At 49.4% G+C, this 19,144-nt stretch overlaps 1 protein-coding gene across 2 annotated transcripts in view; it reads left to right on the top strand.

The window, feature by feature from the left end:
* The window catches only part of LOC140388163 (uncharacterized), a 296,950-nt gene that overhangs the window by 211,845 nt on the left and 65,961 nt on the right, over positions 1 to 19,144 (top strand). For both annotated transcript variants that reach the window (XM_072471912.1, XM_072471911.1), the window contains one exon: positions 8,492 to 8,608. In XM_072471912.1, coding sequence (XP_072328013.1) covers positions 8,492 to 8,608 — 117 coding nt within the window. The remainder of the gene's footprint in view (positions 1 to 8,491; positions 8,609 to 19,144) is intronic.

Genomic DNA, 19,144 nt, shown 5'->3' with positions numbered 1-19,144 from the left:
CCGTTTAAAAAAATAGCGGCCGCACTGCGCATGCGTGCCCGATTATCGGCGCGCATGCGCATGTGCGATCATCGTGCGTGCTTGCGCAATGCGGGCAATTTTTTTTTTAACATCTCGCGGCCGCTTGCAGCCGGCGTTATGAAAAGCCGGCTGCTGCGTGGGGATTTGCGCGATCGGGAGCGCCGGGGACAACGGCTCCGCGGCCCTCCCGACACCCGCCCGCGACCCACCCGCGGGTCGCGCCCCCGACTTTGAAGAACACTGCCGTACATGATACCCAAGAGTTGTAAATCCCCCCCCCCTCTCCAACTCCTCCCGTCCACTGCCTCTTGTAAAACCCCTCCCCCAACCTCGGTTCCTTCCCCCCAACTTTCCACCCCGGCTAGACCACTCGGACCCCGTTCTGCCAGGCTCCGATGGCCGCAGCCCCTCCCCCACCTCACTCCCGTTCACTGGCCGGCTTAAACCGGCCAACGTGGAGGCCCCCGCCCTGGTCCCTTTCCCCCTTGCCCGGCCCTAGGAAAGCCCAGAAATCCCCCTTTTAGCACACAAACCCCGCATATCCACCTACACCCCAAAGAGCCCTCATTTCGAGTGAAAGTCCCATCACTTCCCTTGTCCAAATATATCCAACATTGGCTCCTTTAGCCCATACACCCGCACGCAGTGAAACAAAAAAGAAGAAAATACAGTCATGAGGTTACATCAGCACATGGCCATTTCTCATTTTCTCAGTTCTGCCACAGTCCTTCTGCCTTCGCAAACTCCTCCGCTGCTTCCGCCGTTCCAAAATAAAAGTCTTTGAGCTTTTAAATCACCCTCAGCTTCGCTGGATATACAATGCCGCACTGCACCTTGCTAATATACAGTGCCCTCTTCATCCGGTTGAAGGCAGCCCGCCTCCTCGCCAGCTCCACCGTAAAGTCCTGGTATACATGTATACCAGCTCCAGCCCACTGCACCACCCGCTTCTGCTTGGCCCAGCTCAGGACCTTCTCCTTCACACTGTACCTACGGAAGCACAGTGTCACTACCCTTGGCCTTTAGTACAGGCCTCCACGACCGATGAGCCCGATCCAGGTCATTTCGGGAGGGATCCTCCCCCTCCCCCAATAGTTTCGCCAGCATTGTGGCAAAATACTCAGTCAGCCTCGGTCCTGCAACTCCTTCGGGCAGCCCCACAATCCTCAAATTCTGTCACCTGGATCTGTTTTCCAGGTCTTCCATTTTTCCTCGCAGATCCTTGTTAACCTCCATCACCTTCCGCATCTCCTTCCCCATTGAGGTAAGTTGATCACTGTGCTGCAATAATGTCTCCTCCACTTCCTTCAGCGCCTCCCCTTGCTCTCGCACCTCCGCCTCTGCTCTCGCCACCTCCGTCCTCACCGGGGAAACCGCCTCCTCCACCAGCACACTCAAAACCTCCCTCATCTCCTTCCTCATTGTCTCCATGTATCTTGTAAACTGCCTTTCGAATTCCGCAGCCATCACCTTAGTTATTTCTTTAGCCATAAGCAATGCGGCCTCCCCTGATGCTCCAGCCTCCATTTTCCTTGGTGACCCCGCGGTGACCTTTCCACTCCCCGATGGACCTTCAGCTTTTATTTTACTGCCGTTTTTTTGCTCACCCTCAACATTTTCCTTTACTGTGCTTTCACTGTGCCTTCTCCCTGCTTATACCACCTCTGTGGACCCTGGGACCGGACTTAAAGCCCCGTAAATGCCGTTCCCGAACGGGAGCCCTCATTGTGCGGCTGCCTCCCGCCTGGTGTCACCGGAAGTCAACCTTCTTTTACTTAATAGTTCTGTAAGAAGTTGTTCCCTCACCATTCCAACTCCCTTTGTTCTCTTTTTTTTTTAAATAATATTTTATTGAAAATTTTTGGTCAACCAACACAGTACATTGTGCATCCTTTACACAACATTGTAACAATACAGATGATAATGACCTTTTTAAATTTAAACAAAAACAACAACAAATAAATAAATATTAAATAACAAAAAATAAAAACTAGCCCTAATTGGCAACTGCCTTGTCTCAGGCCACACCCCCCCCCCACCCCCCCCCCCCCACCCCCATCCCTCCCCCCCCCCCCCCCCCAAGTCCTGGGCCACTGCTGCTGCCTTCTTTGTTCTCCCCTATCTATCTTTCCGCAAGATATTCGACGAACGGTTGCCACCGCCTAGTGAACCCTTGAGCCGACCCCCTTAGGACGAACTTAATCCGCTCTAACTTTATGAACCCCGCCATATCATTTATCCAGGTCTCCACCCCCGGGGGCTTGGCTTCTTTCCACATTAGCAATATTCTGCGCCGGGCTACTAGGGACGCAAAGGCCAAAACATCGGCCTCTTTCGCCTCCTGCACTCCCGGCTCTTGTGCAACCCCAAATATAGCCAGCCCCCAGCTTGGTTCGACCCGGACTCCTACTACTTTCGAAAGCACCTTTGTCACCCCCATCCAAAACCCCTGTAGTGCCGGGCATGACCAAAACATATGGGTATGATTCGCTGGGCTTCTCGAGCACCTCGCACACCTATCCTCCACCCCAAAAAATTTACTGAGCCGTGTTCCAGTCATATGTGCCCTGTGTAATACCTTAAACTGAATCAGGCTTAGCCTGGCGCACGAGGACGACGAGTTTACCCTGTTTAGGGCATCTGCCCACATCCCCTCCTCAATCTCCTCCCCTAGCTCTTCTTCCCATTTCCCTTTTAGTTCGTCCATCATAGTCTCCCCTTCGTCTCTCATTTCCCTATATATATCCGACACCTTACCGTCCCCCACCCATTTCTTTGAGATGACTCTGTCCTGCACCTCTTGTGTCGGGAGCTGCGGGAACTCCCTCACCTGTTGCCTCGCAAAAGCCCTCAATTGCATGTACCTGAATGCATTCCCTTGGGGCAACCCATATTTCTCGGTCAGCGCTCCCAGACTCGCGAACTTCCCATCCACAAATAGATCTTTCAGTTGCGTTATTCCTGCTCTTTGCTACATTCCATATCCCCCATCCATTCCCCCCGGGGCAAACCTATGGTTGTTTCTTATCGGGGACCCCCCCAGTGCTCCGGTCTTTCCCCTATGTCGTCTCCACTGTCCCCAAATCTTCAGTGTAGCTACCACCACCGGACTCGTGGTATAGTTCCTTGGTGAGAACGGCAATGGGGCTGTCACCATAGCCTGCAGGCTGGTCCCCCTACAGGACGCCCTCTCTAATCTCTTCCACGCCGCTCCTTCCTCCTCTCCCATCCACTTACTCACCATTGAAATATTAGCGGCCCAATAATACTCACTTAGGCTCGGTAGTGCCAGCCCCCCCCTATCTCTACTACGCTGTAAGAATCCCTTCCTCACTCTCGGAGTCTTCCCGGCCCAAACAAAACCCATGATACTCTTTTCTATCCTTTTGAAAAAAGCCTTCGTGATCACCACCGGGAGACACTGAAACACAAAGAGGAATCTCGGGAGGACCACCATCTTAACCGCCTGTACCCTCCCTGCCATTGACAATGCTACCATATCCCATCTCTTGAAATCTTCCTCCATCTGTTCCACCAACCGCGTCAAATTTAGCCTGTGCAATGTGCCCCAATTCTTAGCTATCTGGATCCCCAGGTAACGAAAGTCTCTTGTTACCTTCCTCAACGGTAGGTCTTCTATTTCTCTACTCTGCTCCCCTGGATGCACCACAAACAGCTCACTCTTCCCCATGTTCAATTTATACCCTGAAAAATCCCCAAACTCCCCAAGTATCCGCATTATTTCTGGCATCCCCTCCGCTGGATCCGCCACATATAGTAGCAGATCATCCGCATATAAAGATACCCGGTGTTCTTCTCCTCCCCTAAGTATTCCCCTCCATCCCTTGGAACCTCTCAGCGCTATCGCCAGGGGCTCAATCGCCAGTGCAAACAGTAATGGGGACAGAGGACATCCCTGCCTTGTCCCTCTATGGAGCCGAAAATATGCCGATCCCCGTCCATTCGTGACCACACTCGCCACTGGGGCCCTATACAACAGCTGCACCCATCTAACATACCCCTCTCCGAACCCAAATCTCCTCAACACCTCCCACAGATAATCCCACTCCACTCTATCAAATGCTTTCTCGGCATCCATCGCCACTACTATCTCCGTTTCACCCTCTGGTGGGGCCATCATCATTACCCCTAACAACCTCCGTATGTTCGTGTTCAGCTGTCTCCCCTTCACAAACCCAGTTTGGTCCTCATGAACCACCCCCGGGACACATTCCTCTATTCTCATTGCCATTACCTTGGCCAAGACCTTGGCATCTACATTGAGGAGGGAGATTGGTCTGTAGGACCCGCATTGTAGCGGATCCTTTTCCTTCTTTAAAAGAAGCGATATCGTTGCTTCTGACATAGTCGGGGGCAGTTGTCCCCTTTCCTTTGCCTCGTTAAAGGTCCTCGTCAGTAGCGGGGCGAGCAAGTCCAAATATTTTCTGTAAAATTCAACTGGGAACCCGTCCGGTCCCGGGGCCTTTCCCGTCTGCATGTTCCTAATTCCTTTCACCACTTCTTCTACCGTGATCTGTGCTCCCAATCCCATCCTTTCCTGCTCTTCCACCTTGGGAATTTCCAGCCGATCCAAAAACTCCATCATTCTCTCCCTCCCATCCGGGGGTTGAGCTTCATACAATTTTTTATAAAATGTCTTAAACACTTCATTCACTCTCTCCGCTCCCCGCTCCGTCTCTCCATCTTCGTCTCTCACCCCCCCTATTTCCCTCGCTGCTCCCATTTTCCTCAATTGGTGTACCAGCAATCTGCTCGCCTTCTCTCCATATTCATACTGTACACCCTGCGCCTTCCTCCATTGTGCCTCTGCAGTGCCTGTGGTCAGCAAGTCAAATTCCACATGCAGCCTTTGCCTTTCCCTATACAGTCCCTCCTCCGGTGCTTCCGCATACTGTCTGTCCACCCTCAAAAGTTCTTGCAACAACCGCTCCCGTTCCTTACTCTCCTGCTTCCCTTTATGTGTCCTTATTGATATCAGCTCCCCCCTAACCACCGCCTTCAACGCCTCCCAGACCACTCCCACCTGAACCTCCCCATTGTCATTGAGTTCCAAGTACTTTTCAATGCATCCCCTCACCCTTAAGCACACCCCCTCATCCGCCATTAGTCCCATGTCCATTCTCCAGGGTGGACGCCCTCTTGTTTCCTCCCCTATCTCCAAGTCTACCCAGTGTGGGGCATGATCCGAAATGGCTATAGCCGTATATTCCGTTCCCCTCACCCTCGGGATCAATGCCCTACCCAACACAAAAAAGTCTATGCGTGAATAGACTTTATGGACATAGGAGAAAAACGAGAACTCCTTACTCCTAGGTCTACTGAATCTCCACGGGTCCACCCCTCCCATCTGCTCCATAAAATCCTTAAGCACCTTGGCTGCTGCCGGCCTCCTACCAGTCCTGGACTTCGACCTATCCAGCCTTGGTTCCAACACCGTGTTAAAGTCTCCCCCCATTATCAGCTTTCCGGTCTCTAGGTCTGGGATGCGTCCTAGCATTCGCCTCATAAAATTGGCATCGTCCCAATTCGGGGCATACACGTTTACCAACACCACCATCTCTCCCTGTAATTTGCCACTCACCATCACGTATCTGCCCCCATTATCCGCCACTATAGTCTTTGCCTCGAACATTACCCGCTTCCCCACTAATATAGCCACCCCCCCTGTTTTTCGCATCCAGCCCCGAATGGAACACCTGCCCTACCCATCCTTTGCGCAACCTAACCTGATCTATCAGTTTCAGGTGCGTTTCCTGTAACATGACCACATCTGCTTTAAGTTTCTTAAGGTGTGCGAGTACTCGTGCCCTCTTTATCGGCCCGTTAAGCCCCCTCACGTTCCACGTGATCAGCCGAGTTGGGGGGCTTCCCACCCCCCCTTGCCGGTTAGCCATCATCTTTTTCCAGATTCTCGCCCAGTTCCCACGCAGCTGTATTTCTCCCAGACGGTGCCCCCCCGCCCATCCTTTCACGTACCCACTCCCCCCTTTCCCCAGCAGCAGCAACCCAGTAATTCCCCCCTCCCCCCCCCCCCCCCCCGCTAGACCCCCCGCTAGCGTAATTACTCCCCCCATGTTGCTCCCAGAAGTCAGCAAACTCTGGCTGACCTCGGCTTCCCCCCGTGATCACGGCTCGCCCCGTGCGGCGCCCCCTCCTTCCTGCTTCTCTATTCCCGCCATAATTATCATAGCGCGGGAACCAAGCCCGCGCCTCTCCCTCGGCCCCGCCTCCCATGACCAACGCCCCATCTCCTCTCCCTCCCCACCTCCCCCCATCACCACCTGTGGGAGAAAGAAAAGTTACCATACCGCAGGATTAATCATACAATCCCTCTTCGCCCCCCCCCCCACTCGTCCCACCACTTTGTCCAAACGTTCATTTTCGTAGTCCAATCATTCCAATTTTTCTTCTACAATAAAAGTCCACGCTTCATCCGCCGTCTCAAAGTAGTGGTGCCTCCCTTGATATGTGACCCACAGTCTTGCCGGTTGCAGCATTCCAAACTTTATCTTTTTTTTGTGAAGTACCGCTTTGGCCCGATTAAAGCTCGCCCTCCTTCTCGCCACCTCCGCACTCCAATCTTGATAGACGCGGATCACCGCGTTCTCCCATTTACTACACCGAGTTTTCTTCGCCCATCTAAGGACCATTTCTCTATCCTTAAAACGGAGAAATCTCACCACTATGGCTCTGGGAGCTTCTCCTGCTCTCGATCCTCGCACCATAACTCGGTATGCTCCCTCCACCTCCAACGGACCGGTCGGGGCCTCCACTCCCATTAACGAGTGCAACATCGTGCTCACATATGCCCCGACGTCCACCCCCTCCACACCTTCAGGAAGGCCAAGAATCCTCAAGTTGTTCCTCCTTGCGTTATTTTCCAGTGCCTCCAACCTCTCCACAGATCGTTTCTGGTGTGCCTCCTGTATCTCCGACTTCACCACCAGGCCCTGTATATCGTTTTCATTCTCTGCTGCTTTCGCCTTCACGACCCGAAGCTCCTGCTCCTGGGTCTTTTGTTCCTCTTTCAGCCCTTCAATCGCCTGTAATATCGGGGCCAACAACTCTTTCTTCATTTCCTTTTTTATCTCCTCCACGCAGCGTTTCAAAAACTCTTGTTGTTCAGGGCCCCATATGAAACTGCCACCTTCCGACGCCATCTTGGTTTCTGCTTGCCTTCCTTGCCGTTGTTCCAAAGGATCCGCTGCAATCCGGCCACTTTCCTCTCCTTTTTCCATCCGTGTCCAGGGGGAACACCCTTCTGGTTTACCGCACGGTGTTTTCAGCCGTTAAAATTGCCGTTGGGGCTCCTATCAAGAGCCCAAAAGTCCGTTTCACAGGGAGCTGCCGAAACGTGCGACTCAGCTGGTCATCGCCGCACCCGGAAGTCCTCCCTTTGTTCTCTTAAACACCAAGAAGGATTGAAGCATTCACAGAGTTTAACAGATTAATCACATCAGTAAGCCAATTCCTGGTCGTAAATCAGTGCAGTTCAAATCCCTTGATTGTTCCCCTAATTGTTTAAATGTGAGTTATCAATCAGATTGCAATTGGCTGAAGGAAGGGTGAGGGGTCTGGACGGAGAACGGGTTGGAACGATGAGGGGTCGGGGAAAGGTGAGAGGTCTTGGAAATGTGAGAGGTCACAGGTGGGGATGAGGGAGAAGAGTGAGGAGTCAGGGGGAGGCGTCGGGATGGGTGAAGGGTTATAGAAGGGTCAGGGAGAAGGATGAGAGGTCGGACATACGGCTCAGGGAAGGGTCAGGGACTAGAGTGAGAGGTCGGGCATAAGGGTGGAGGGCAGGGGAAGGGTGTGGGGATGGGGAGAACGGTGAGACGTCAGGCGTAAGGACAAGGGGTCAGGGGGAGGGTGCGAGGGAAGTGAGCCTCTTTGAGGGAAGGAAAATCCTCTTCATTCTCCCTCTTCACATATTCGAGCATATTCAGGAAGCTACAGGCCAGTCAGTCTAACCTCAGTGGTGGGGAAACTATTAGAAGCAATTCTGGGAGAAAGAATTAATCTGCATTTGAGAAGCAAGGATTAATCAAGAACAGTCAGCATGGTTACTAATGACCATAGCCCCTAGATTGGTCAAACACAACTCATGTATCTCCACTTCTCCTCCCTTCCCAGTCACATGGACAGGATGTTTACTCACTATTACCCTAATCTCTGAACGTCCTTCCCTAAACCTCCCAACCTCTTCTCCATCTTTAAGAACTTCCTGAAACCTCATCTCTTTAATCCAACCTCTTCTTCCTTAGCTTTGTGTCCATTTCCTTTAGCTAAAGGTCCCAGGGCTGTTTGTCAAGATCTTATGTAAATGCAAATTGCTGTTGATAATATTATCATCCCAGGATGTCCAGCTGTTTAACTCCTGCACTGTTGGAAGATGCTGTATATTTACTGACAAACAGCGAGGCTAATGGTATTTCCTGTTTACAATTAGTCTCAAAGAGACTCATTCCGGCTACTAAAGTACAACATCAGCACAGCCAACGAATACACAGCTCAAAGCCCAGCGCTACTGGTGGAGCGACACAACGCAACTCCCGGCATGTTCCTGGTAAGAGAGAAAGTTTGGTGCGTGGCAACTGAAAGAATGAAACTATCAAATAGTTGTACAAAAATTGAACATTGTTAAATAGAGACGTGCTGTTGAAGCTTTTCATCTTGCACTTGTCAGGACAGATTTGTAAGAGTACCAACTCTCAAAAGGAAAAACTATTTATAGTGCCTAAGAAAAGAAGGGGTGATTGCTTAATTTATTCATTGACCAATCAGAGCCCACCTGCCAGCCAATCAGCACCCATTTTCTCATGCAGTATAAATGATTGTTTCTGTTGAGATTTGGTATTCTTTCACCTGCCCTGATGAGTGCAAGAGGAAAAGCTTTGACAGGATGTCTGTTTTTCAGCAATAATGAATTTATCAGAAAATCTCTGCTTATTCTGAACTAAAAATGCAAATACTACTCCATGGAGGTTTCTCAGCACTTTTGACTGCACTGTGAATGGAGGAGAACTGGTCTGCAATCACCAACTCTGGATGTATTCTACAAGGGTTCATCAGGTGACCACCATTTACCACACCCCTCACACTTCCACAATTGGTTGACTGACATGTCAATCATTGTAGGTCAATTAGATAATTCTTTGTTCCCAAACTCCAACATTGTAATGAACAAAGAAGATTAAAACAAAAAGCATTTTTTAAGTCTCTCCTGTGATTTTTCTCTTGGTGTTGCTTGACTGGGAATTGGGAATTAATCTTTAATTCCTGGAGAGTCTGAAACAACTCTGGAGGGTTGGAAACTACCGCATTGTCTTTAGTTAATGTCAGCACCTTGTATATTTGAACTCATTCTGTGATTGGACCATGACTCTTGCTGTAGGACAGTCATATTAATGCATATGGGGGACACAGCAACAGGAGGAGGCCATTTAACTCCTTGAGCCTGTTCCATTGGTAAGTGAGGTCATGGCTGATCTGTCACCAAACTCCACATATACCCCAGCCCTTAATACCTTTGGTTAACAAAAAATATATCAATCTCAGATTTAAAGTTAACAATTGACCCTTCATCTCCAGTTCCAATATATCCTTCCAAAGGTTGTGTTTCCCAGAACTGCTCTCTCTGCTCCATGTGTGGTTTGTATCGTTGAAGAATGACCACTTTTATTCTAGTTCTCTTGATATAAAAGCCAGTGTTCCATTAGCCTTTTTGATTATCTTCTGAACTTGTTCTTGACATTTTAATAATCCTTGTACCTGGACTTCCCAAGTCTCTTTCGACCTCCACTGTTTCTAGTTTTTCACCATTGACACGAGTAAACGTTTTCTTTCCTTTTTAGAAACAGTGGATGATCTCACATTTTCTGATAGTGAACCCAATTTGCTAGTTTTGCCCATTGATTTAATTGATAAATGTCGCTTTGAAATTTTACATTCCTTACAGTTCTACTTTCTTTGTGTCATCAGCACATTTGGATATGTGTCTATCTCTTCATCTAAGTTATTACTACAGATATTGGATCTCCAGCTCTCTTACAATCTGTATGTGGTTCTGGAATTTATGTTTGAAAATTATATTTTTCATGGCCAATTACATTTATCTAGAACATAGAACATAGAACAATACAGCGCAGTACAGGCCCTTCGGCCCACGATGTTGCATCGAAACAAAAGCCATCTAACCTACACTATACCATTATCATCCATATGTTTATCCAATAAACTTTTAAATGCCCTCAATGTTGGCGAGTTCACTACTGTAGCAGGTAGGGCATTCCACGGCCTCACTACTCTTTGCGTAAAGAACCTACCTCTGACCTCTGTCCTATATCTATTACCCCTCAGTTTAAAGTTATGTCCCCTCGTGCCAGCCATTTCCATCCGCGGGAGAAGGCTCTCACTGTCCACCCTATCCAACCCCCTAATCATTTTGTATGCCTCTATTAAGTCTCCTCTTAACCTTCTTCTCTCCAACGAAAACAACCTCGAGTCCATCAGCCTTTCCTCATAAGATTTTCCCTCCATACCAGGCAACATCCTGGTAAATCTCCTCTGCACCCGCTCCAAAGCCTCCACGTCCTTCCTATAATGCGGTGACCAGAACTGTACGCAATACTCCAAATGCGGCCGTACCAGAGTTCTGTACAGCTGCAACATGACCTCCGGAACTCAATCCCTCTACCAATAAAGGCCAACACTCCATAGGCCTTCTTCACCATCCTATCAACCTGGGTGGCAACTTTCAGGGATCTATGTACATGGACACCTAGATCCCTCTGCTCATCCACACTTTCAAGAACTTTTCCATTAGCCAAATATTCCACATTCCTGTTATTCCTTCCAAAGTGAATCACCTCACACTTCTCTACATTAAACTCCATTTGCCACCTCTCAGCCCAGCTCTGCAGCTTATCTATATCCCTCTGTAACCTGCTACTTCCTTCCACACTATCGACAACACCACCGACTTTAGTATCGTCTGCAAATTTACTCACCCACCCTTCTGCGCCTTCCTCTAGGTCATTGATAAAAATGACAAACAGCAACGGCCCCAGAACAGATCCTTGTGGTACTCCACTTGTGACTGAACTCCATTCTGAACATTTCCCATCAACCACCACCCTCTGTCTTCTTTCAGCTAGCCAATTTCTGATCCACATCTCTAAATCACCCTCAATCCCCAGCCGTATTTTCTGCAATAGCCTACCGTGGGGAACCTTATCAAACGCTTTGCTGAAATCCATATACACCACATCAACTGCTCTACCCTCGTCTACCTGTTCAGTCACCTTCTCAAAGAACTCAATAAGGTTTGTGAGGCATGACCTACCCTTCACAAAGCCATGCTGACTATCCCTGATCATATTATTCCTATCTAGATGATTATAAATCTTGTCTCTTATAATCCCCTCCAAGACTTTACCCACTACAGACGTGAGGCTCACCGGTCTATAGTTGCCGGGGTTGTCTCTGCTCCCCTTTTTGAACAAAGGGACCACATTTGCTATCCTCCAGTCCTCTGGCACTATTCCTGTAGCCAATGATGACATAAAAATCAAAGCCAATGGTCCAGCAATCTCTTCCCTGGCCTCCCAGAGAATCCTAGGATAAATCCCATCAGGTCCCGGGGACTTATCTATTTTCAGCCCGTCCAGAATTGCCAACACCTCTTCCCTACGTACCTCAATGCCATCTAATCTATTTACCTGGAGCTCAGCATTCTCCTCCACAACATTATCTTTTTCCTGAGTGAATACTGACGAAAAATATTCATTTAGTATCTCGCCTATCTCTTCAGACTCTACACACAACTTCCCATCCCTGTCCTTGACTGATCCTACTCTTTCCCTAGTCATTCGCTTATTCCTGACATACCTATAGAAAGCTTTTGGGTTTTCCTTGATCCTTTCTGCCAAATACTTCTCATGTCCCCTCCTTGCTCGTCTTAGCTCTCTCTTTAGATCCTTCCTCGCTACCTTGTAACTATCCATCGCCCCAACTGAAACTTCACACCTCATCTTCACATATGCCTCCTTCTTCCTCTTAACAAGAGATTCCACTTCTTTGGTAAACCACGGTTCCCTCGCTCGGCACCTTCCTCCCTGCCTGACCGGTACATACTTATCAAGAACACGCAGTAGCTGATCCTTGAACAAGCTCCACTTATCCAGTGTGTCCAACACTTGCAGCCTACTTCTCCACCTTAACCCCCCAAGTCACGTCTAATGGCATCATAATTTCCCTTCCCCCAGCTATAACTCTTGCCCTGCGGTGTATACTTATCCCTTTCTATCCTTAACGTAAACGTCACCGAATTGTGGTCACTGTCCCCAAAGTGCTCACCTACCTCCAAATCCAACACCTGGCCTGGTTCATTACCCAAAACCAAATCCAATGTGGCCTCGCCTCTTGTTGGCCTGTCAACAAACTGTGTCAGGAAACCCTCCTGCACACACTGTACAAAAAACGACCCATCTAATGTACTCGAACTATATCTTTTCCAGTCAATATTTGGAAAGTTAAAGTCTCCCATAATAACTACCCTGTTACTTTCGCTCTTATCCAGGATCATCCTCGCCATCCTTTCCTCTACATCCCTAGAACTATTTGGAGGCCTATAGAAGACTCCCAACAGTGTGACCTCTCCTTTCATGTTTCTAACCTCAGCCCATACTACCTCGGAAGATGAGTCCCCATCTAGCATCCTCTCCGCCACCGTAATACTGCTCTTGACTAGCAGCGCCACACCTCCCCCTCTTTTGCCTTCTTCTCTGAGCTTACTGAAACACCTAAACCCCGGAACCTGCAACATCCATTCCTGTCCCTGCTCTATCCATGTCTCCGAAATGGCCACAACATCGAAGTCCCAGGTACCAACCCATGCTGCCAGTTCCCCTACCTTATTTCGTATACTCCTGGCATTGAAGTAGACACACTTCAAACCACCTACCTGAACACTGGCTCCCTCCTGCGACGTCAAATCTGAGCTCCTGACCTCTATACTCTCATTCTCCCTTACCCTAAAACTACAATCCAGGTTCCCATGCCCCTGCTGCATTAGTTTAAACCCCCCCAAAGAGCACTAACAAATCTCCCCCCCAGGATATTTGTGCCCCGCAGGTTCAGATGTAGACCATCCTGTCTGTAGAGGTCCCACCTTCCCCAGAAAGAGCCCCAGTTATCCAGAAATCTGAATCCCTCCCGCCTGCACCATCCCTGTAGCCATGTGTTTAATTGCTCTCTCTCCCTATTCCTCATCTCACTATCATGTGGTACGGGCAACAACCCAGAGATAACAACTCTGTTTGTTCTAGTTCTGAGCTTCCATCCTAGCTCCCTGAAAGCCTGCCTGACATCCTTATCCCCTTTCCTACCTATGTCGTTAGTGCCAATGTGGACCACGACTTGGGGCTGCTCCCCCTCCCCCTTAAGGTCCCGGAAAACACGATCCGAGACATCACGTACCCTTGCACCTGGGAGGCAACATACCAAATGTGAGTCTCTCACGCTCCCACAAAATCTCCTATCTGTGCCCCTGACTATCGAGTCCCCAATTACTAATGCTCTGCTCCTCTCCCCCCTTCCCTTCTGAGCAACAGGGACAGACTCCGTGCCAGAGGCCCGTACCCCATGGCTTACCCCTGGTAAGTCCCCCCCCCCACAAGTATCCAAAGCGGTATACTTGTTTCTCAGGGGAACGACCGCGGGGGATCCCTGCACTGACTGTTTTTTCCCAGTCCCTCTTACAGTTACCCATCTATCTCCAATCTTTGGTGTAACTAATTCCCTGAAGCTGCTATCTATGACCCCCTCTGCCTCCCGAATGATCCAAAGTTCTTCCAACTCCAGCTCCAGTTCCCTAACTCGGTCTTGGAGGAGCTGGAGATGGCAGCACTTCCTGCAGCCATTGAGAAGCCTCAGCCATTGAGTATACTGAGGGGTAGTGAGGTATCTGCTTTCTAATTTAGGATAGTGAGGGAGATGCTATCCAACTGAGGATATTGAGGGAACTGCTTTCTAATTGAGGATAGCGAGGGAGATGCTATCTAACTGAAGATAGTGAAGGATAGTGGGTGGCACGATAGCACAGTGGGTAGCAATTGCTTTAAAGCTCCAGGGTCCCAGGTTCGATTCCCGGCTTGGGTCACAGTCTGTGCGGAGTCTGCACGTTCTTCCCGTGTCTGCGTGGGTTTCCTCCGGGTGCTTTGGTTTCCTCCCACAAGTCCCGAAAAACGCGCTGTTAGGTGAATTGGACATTCTGAATTCTCCAAAGAGAAAATGCTGGAAAATCTCAGCAGGCCTGGCAGCAACTATAGGGAGAGAAAAGAGCTAACATTTCGAGTCCAGGTGACCCTTTGTCAAAGCTCGAAATGTTAACTCTTTTCTCTCCCTACAGATGCTGCCAGACCTGCTGAGATTTTCCTGCATTTTCTCTTTTGTTTCAGATTCCAGCATCCGCAGTAATCTGCTTTCATCATTCTGAATTCTCCCTCTGTCTACCTGAACATACGCCGGAATGTGGCGGCTAGGGGCATTTCACAGTAACTTCATTGCAGTCTTAATGTAAGCCTACTTGTGACAATAAAGATTTATTTTTAAAAAAAAGATTATTATTATAACTGAGGATAGTGAGGGTCCTGCTTTCTAATTGACGGATAGTGAGGAAGCTGCTTTCTAATTGAGGATAGTGAGAGAGCTGTTTGAAACTTGAGGGATAGTGAGGGAGCTTCTTTCTAATTGAGGGATTGTGAGGGTTCGGGATAGTGACTCTTAAATGCCCTGTGAAATTACTTAGCAAGCCACCCAGTTGCATTCAATGTAGTGAATGTAGAATGTAGCTGTGATGAATGTAGGAATTCTTGTATAATATTTTATATTCTGTTGCAGTAATGCTATTAAAAGTCTGGATTAAGATAAATATTTGTTGTAGTGATACTATTAACGAGCCAAGGTTAAGGTATCCAGACTGTGTGCCTGCTAAAGCTGCAACTAAGGAGTCATAAAAGAGTAAGGTGATTATTGACTTTAACCACTTATTTGGTTACAGATAAAGGGCTCATGGAATTGCAGTTTAATTGCTGGAGATTCCCTGGAGTATAGATAATTTATGGGGAGAGTGGTGTTTAGTCCCAGCTAAGCTGGTCATGGAACGTAGTGGGATACAGATACTGTAATTAATGGAAAGAGCCAGTTCTGTTATAGGATTTTAAACTGAACAGCAGTTTTGCCAAATGCTGTAAGGTTGAGTAGAAGTGTACTGAATCTGCTCTTGAAAGGAACGATCTACAAAGGTCTGCACAGATAAGCAAGTAAACATGTTTTGTTAACTGTATTTATAAGTGGCATTTGAACTGTATTGGGTTGCATAATTGGAGTTAGTAGAAGGTACAAATAGTAAGTTTAAGTATTTTCTTGTGTTAACTGAAAATTGTAACGCTATTTCTTTGATTTTTAAAACATGTATTTTATTCCAAACATATTCAAAAGTACAAAAACATGAATAGTAACATTATCAACATCCCCACAGTTCACAGTTTGTGCAGTTTTACCCCTTTTCACCCTCCCCCCTCCCGCGATAAACAATTCCCCAAACATTGTCATGAACAGTTTCTACCATGTCTCAAAGCCCTCCGCTGATCCCTTCAACTTGAACTTGGCGCAAACCTATGGCCACGCTCCACCAGAAAAGCAATTCGCTGCGGCGCAACGTGGCCATTGAAAGCCGGGAGACCTGGTCTACCCGGCTCGTAACGCCTTGCGGAATTCAACGTTATGAGGTGAATCCTGTCCACAATGGCGGTCCAATTTAAAAATGTCGTCCCGATCTCTCGCTACAATGGGGAGATCCGGCGAGCGGAGCTCCCCATTGTAAAAAACGGGGCTTTGTGCAGCCTCAACCGTGCGTTCCCCATTCAGGCCCCTTATTCAAAGTGAGTCGCGTTGAATAGTCATGTATTTTTCGGCACTGGCTAAACGCGTCCGCCCAGGGACCTTGTTCACTTTTGGGAAGACCGAGCCCTTGATCTTTTCCAGCCGAAGGAAGTCATATGGTCCCCCAACCAGGCTGCCACTCCTGATGTCGTTGCCAATCGCAAATCCAACAATATCCTTTGCCGGGTAATCAGAAAGGCGAAGGTCACGACATCAGCCCTCCTCCTCTCCATCAGCAGCGGCATTTCCGATGCCCCAAAGATTGCCACCATTATGTCCAGCCCAACCTGTACACCCATAACCTTTGAGGGGCAGCACGGTAGCCTTGTGGATAGCACAATTGCTTCACAGCTCCAGGGTCCCAGGTTCAATTCTGGCTTGGGTCACTGTCTGTGCGGAGTCTGCACATCCTCCCCGTGTGTGCGTGGGTTTCCTCTGGGTGCTCCGGTTTCCTCCCACAGTCCAAAGATGTGCGGGTTAGGTGGATTGGCCATGATAAATTGCCCTTAGTGTCCAAAATTGCCCTTAGTGTTGGGTGGGGTTACTGGGTTATGGGGATAGGGTGGCGGTCTTGACCTTGGGTAGGGTGCTCTTTCCAAGAGCCGGTGCAGACTCGATGGGCTGAATGGCCTCCTTCTGCTCTGTAAATTCTGTGATAATCTATGATAACATCCCAAATACCACCTCCCAGTATCTCTCCAACTTCTCATAGCCTCACAACATGTGCATGTGATTTGCTGGTCCTCGTCCACACTTCTCACACTCGTCATCCATCCCCTGAAAAACCCATACATCCTTGCTGAATTATGTGCATCCTGTGCACCACCTTCAATTGAATCAAACTCATCCTCGTGCACAAGGTCGAATTTGCTCCACGCATCACCTCACGCCACACTCCCCATCCTATCTCCCCCCCCCCCCCCCCCCAGCTCCTCCTCCCATTTAGTCTTGATCCTCACCACCTGCGCTCCCCCTTGCTCCCAGCCAACCATATATATCACCAATCCTGCCCGTCCCCTTCACATCTAGGAGCAGCAACCGCTCCAACAGGGTATACTCCGGCAGCTTGGGAACCCCTCTTCATTCCTTCCATGCAAAGTCCCTCAGATGCTCTTCCAGACAATCCTAAGTGGCACGGTAGCACAGAGGTAGCACTGTTGCTTCACAGTTCCAGGGACCCGGGTTTAATTCCCGGCTTGGGTCACTGTCTGTGCGTAGTCTGCACGTTCTCCCCGTGTCTGCGTGGGTTTCCTCCGGGTGCTCCGGTTTCCTCCTACAAGTTCCGAAAGATGAGCTGTTAGATAATTTGGACATTCTGAATTCTCCCTCTGTGTACCCGAACAGGCGCCGGAGTGTGGCGACTAGGGGCTTATTACAGTAACTTCATTGCAGTGTTAATGTAAGCCTACTTGTGAAAATAAAGATTATTATTATTATAATCAAGTGTCTCCTCAACTGTTTCCACACCCTAATCATGGACTGCACCACCGTGTACCTCACTGGTGCTAGCGGAAGCAAAGTCTGTCACCTTGGCCTTCAGGCTGGACCCTCTGTAGGACTCCTCCTTCATCCTCACCCTTCTCCTTCCCACCACTGTCTCACCTTCTCCACATTTGCTATCCAGTAGTAATGCAGCAGGTTTGGTAGTGCCAACCCCCCTTTCTGCCTCTTTAACAGGGCCCTCTTTACCCTTGGTACCTTCCCCACCCATATAAACTCCTGAGATTGCTGTGCCCAATTTCCGGAAAAAGGCCTTCGGGATAAAGAATACCAACAAGAAACTTGGTAACATGTTCATCTTAACCACCTGGACCCCCCCACCCCCGCCAATGTCAGGTGCAGAGTATCCCACCTCCTAAAATCCCCCTAACCTCCTCCACCAACGTTGTCAGGTTCCACTTGTGCATCGGCAACCACTCCACCGTCACCTGGACCCCCAGGAACCTGTCCCTGGCTACTTTAAATGGCGACATCCCCAGATTGGCTCCCTGATCCGTGTCATTCACCGGAAACACCTCACTCTTTCCGGTATTCAACTTATATCCCGAGAAGGCCCCGAACCTCTCCAGTATGCCCATAATTCTCCACATACTCTGCAGCGGGTCCGACACGAACACCAACAGGTCGTCTGCATATGGCGACACCTGGTGTTCCCAACATAATCCCCAGCCACTCTACTGACCGACTAAAGGCAATCGCCAGGGGCTCTATCGCCAGTGCGAACAGCAGCAGCGACAAAGGACAACCCTGCCTCGTTCCCCTGTGCAACCTAAAACTCCGTGAACTCATCTCATTTGTCCATACACTCGCCACTGGTGCCACGTACAACAGACACACCCATGCCACAAACTTCAGGCCAAATAGGTACCGCTACTCTGCCCAGCCGAAAGCCTTCTCCACATCCTTAGATATCGCTACTTGTGGTATCCGTCCATTTGACGGGGTCATAATCACGTTTAATAGCCTCCTGATGTTACTGGACCTGCCCTTTCCAAAACTTGTTTGGTCCTTGGCAATCACTCCTCGAACACAACCCATTTAAAGTGGCCATTGACAGGTTCCTGGGGGTCCAGGTGATGGTGGAGTGGTTGCCGATGCACAAGTGGATGCACAACCCTCTACCCTCCCCGTCACCAACTTGGCCAACACTTTCATAGAATCATACGTGTTTAGCAGTGAAATGTGCCTATATGACCCACACTCCAACAGATCCTTCCCCCTTCTTCGGGTTTAGCATGACCGATGCCTGAGCCAATGGGCACGATTCGCCAGAAAGATTTCCAAGTGTTGTAACGAGCGGGAATTGCCGCGAGCTTCTCGGCGCTCGGCCCTGCGAGGCCGACAATGCTATTCAGCGTTAATTGGTCCACTTAACGGGGCCTCACGGGCTTCTTGTCGCAAATTAAGGCTCGCCAGCTGCTTAGCGGGCACCGCGCTCGGCAGCCCGCCACGCTAACCAGGTCGAGCAGCACTTGCTCAGCCAACGTCAGCCAGCTCGCATCAATGGCGCCAAGGAAACCAGCCCCAAGATTCGGGGTGCTGACCTGGGCAGGCTCCTATACACACTGGAGGCCAGGATGGATGTCCTGTTTCCTCCTAGTATCCCGGAGGGTGAGCCACAAGGCAGCCAGTGCTGCCTGGGATGAGGTGGCGGCAG

Source organism: Scyliorhinus torazame, chromosome 13 (genome assembly GCF_047496885.1).
Source record: "Scyliorhinus torazame isolate Kashiwa2021f chromosome 13, sScyTor2.1, whole genome shotgun sequence".
In the NCBI taxonomy this organism is placed as follows: domain Eukaryota; kingdom Metazoa; phylum Chordata; class Chondrichthyes; order Carcharhiniformes; family Scyliorhinidae; genus Scyliorhinus; species Scyliorhinus torazame.
The sequence above is the reverse complement of the archived record's forward strand: the minus strand, read 5'-3'. Positions and strand labels throughout refer to the sequence as shown.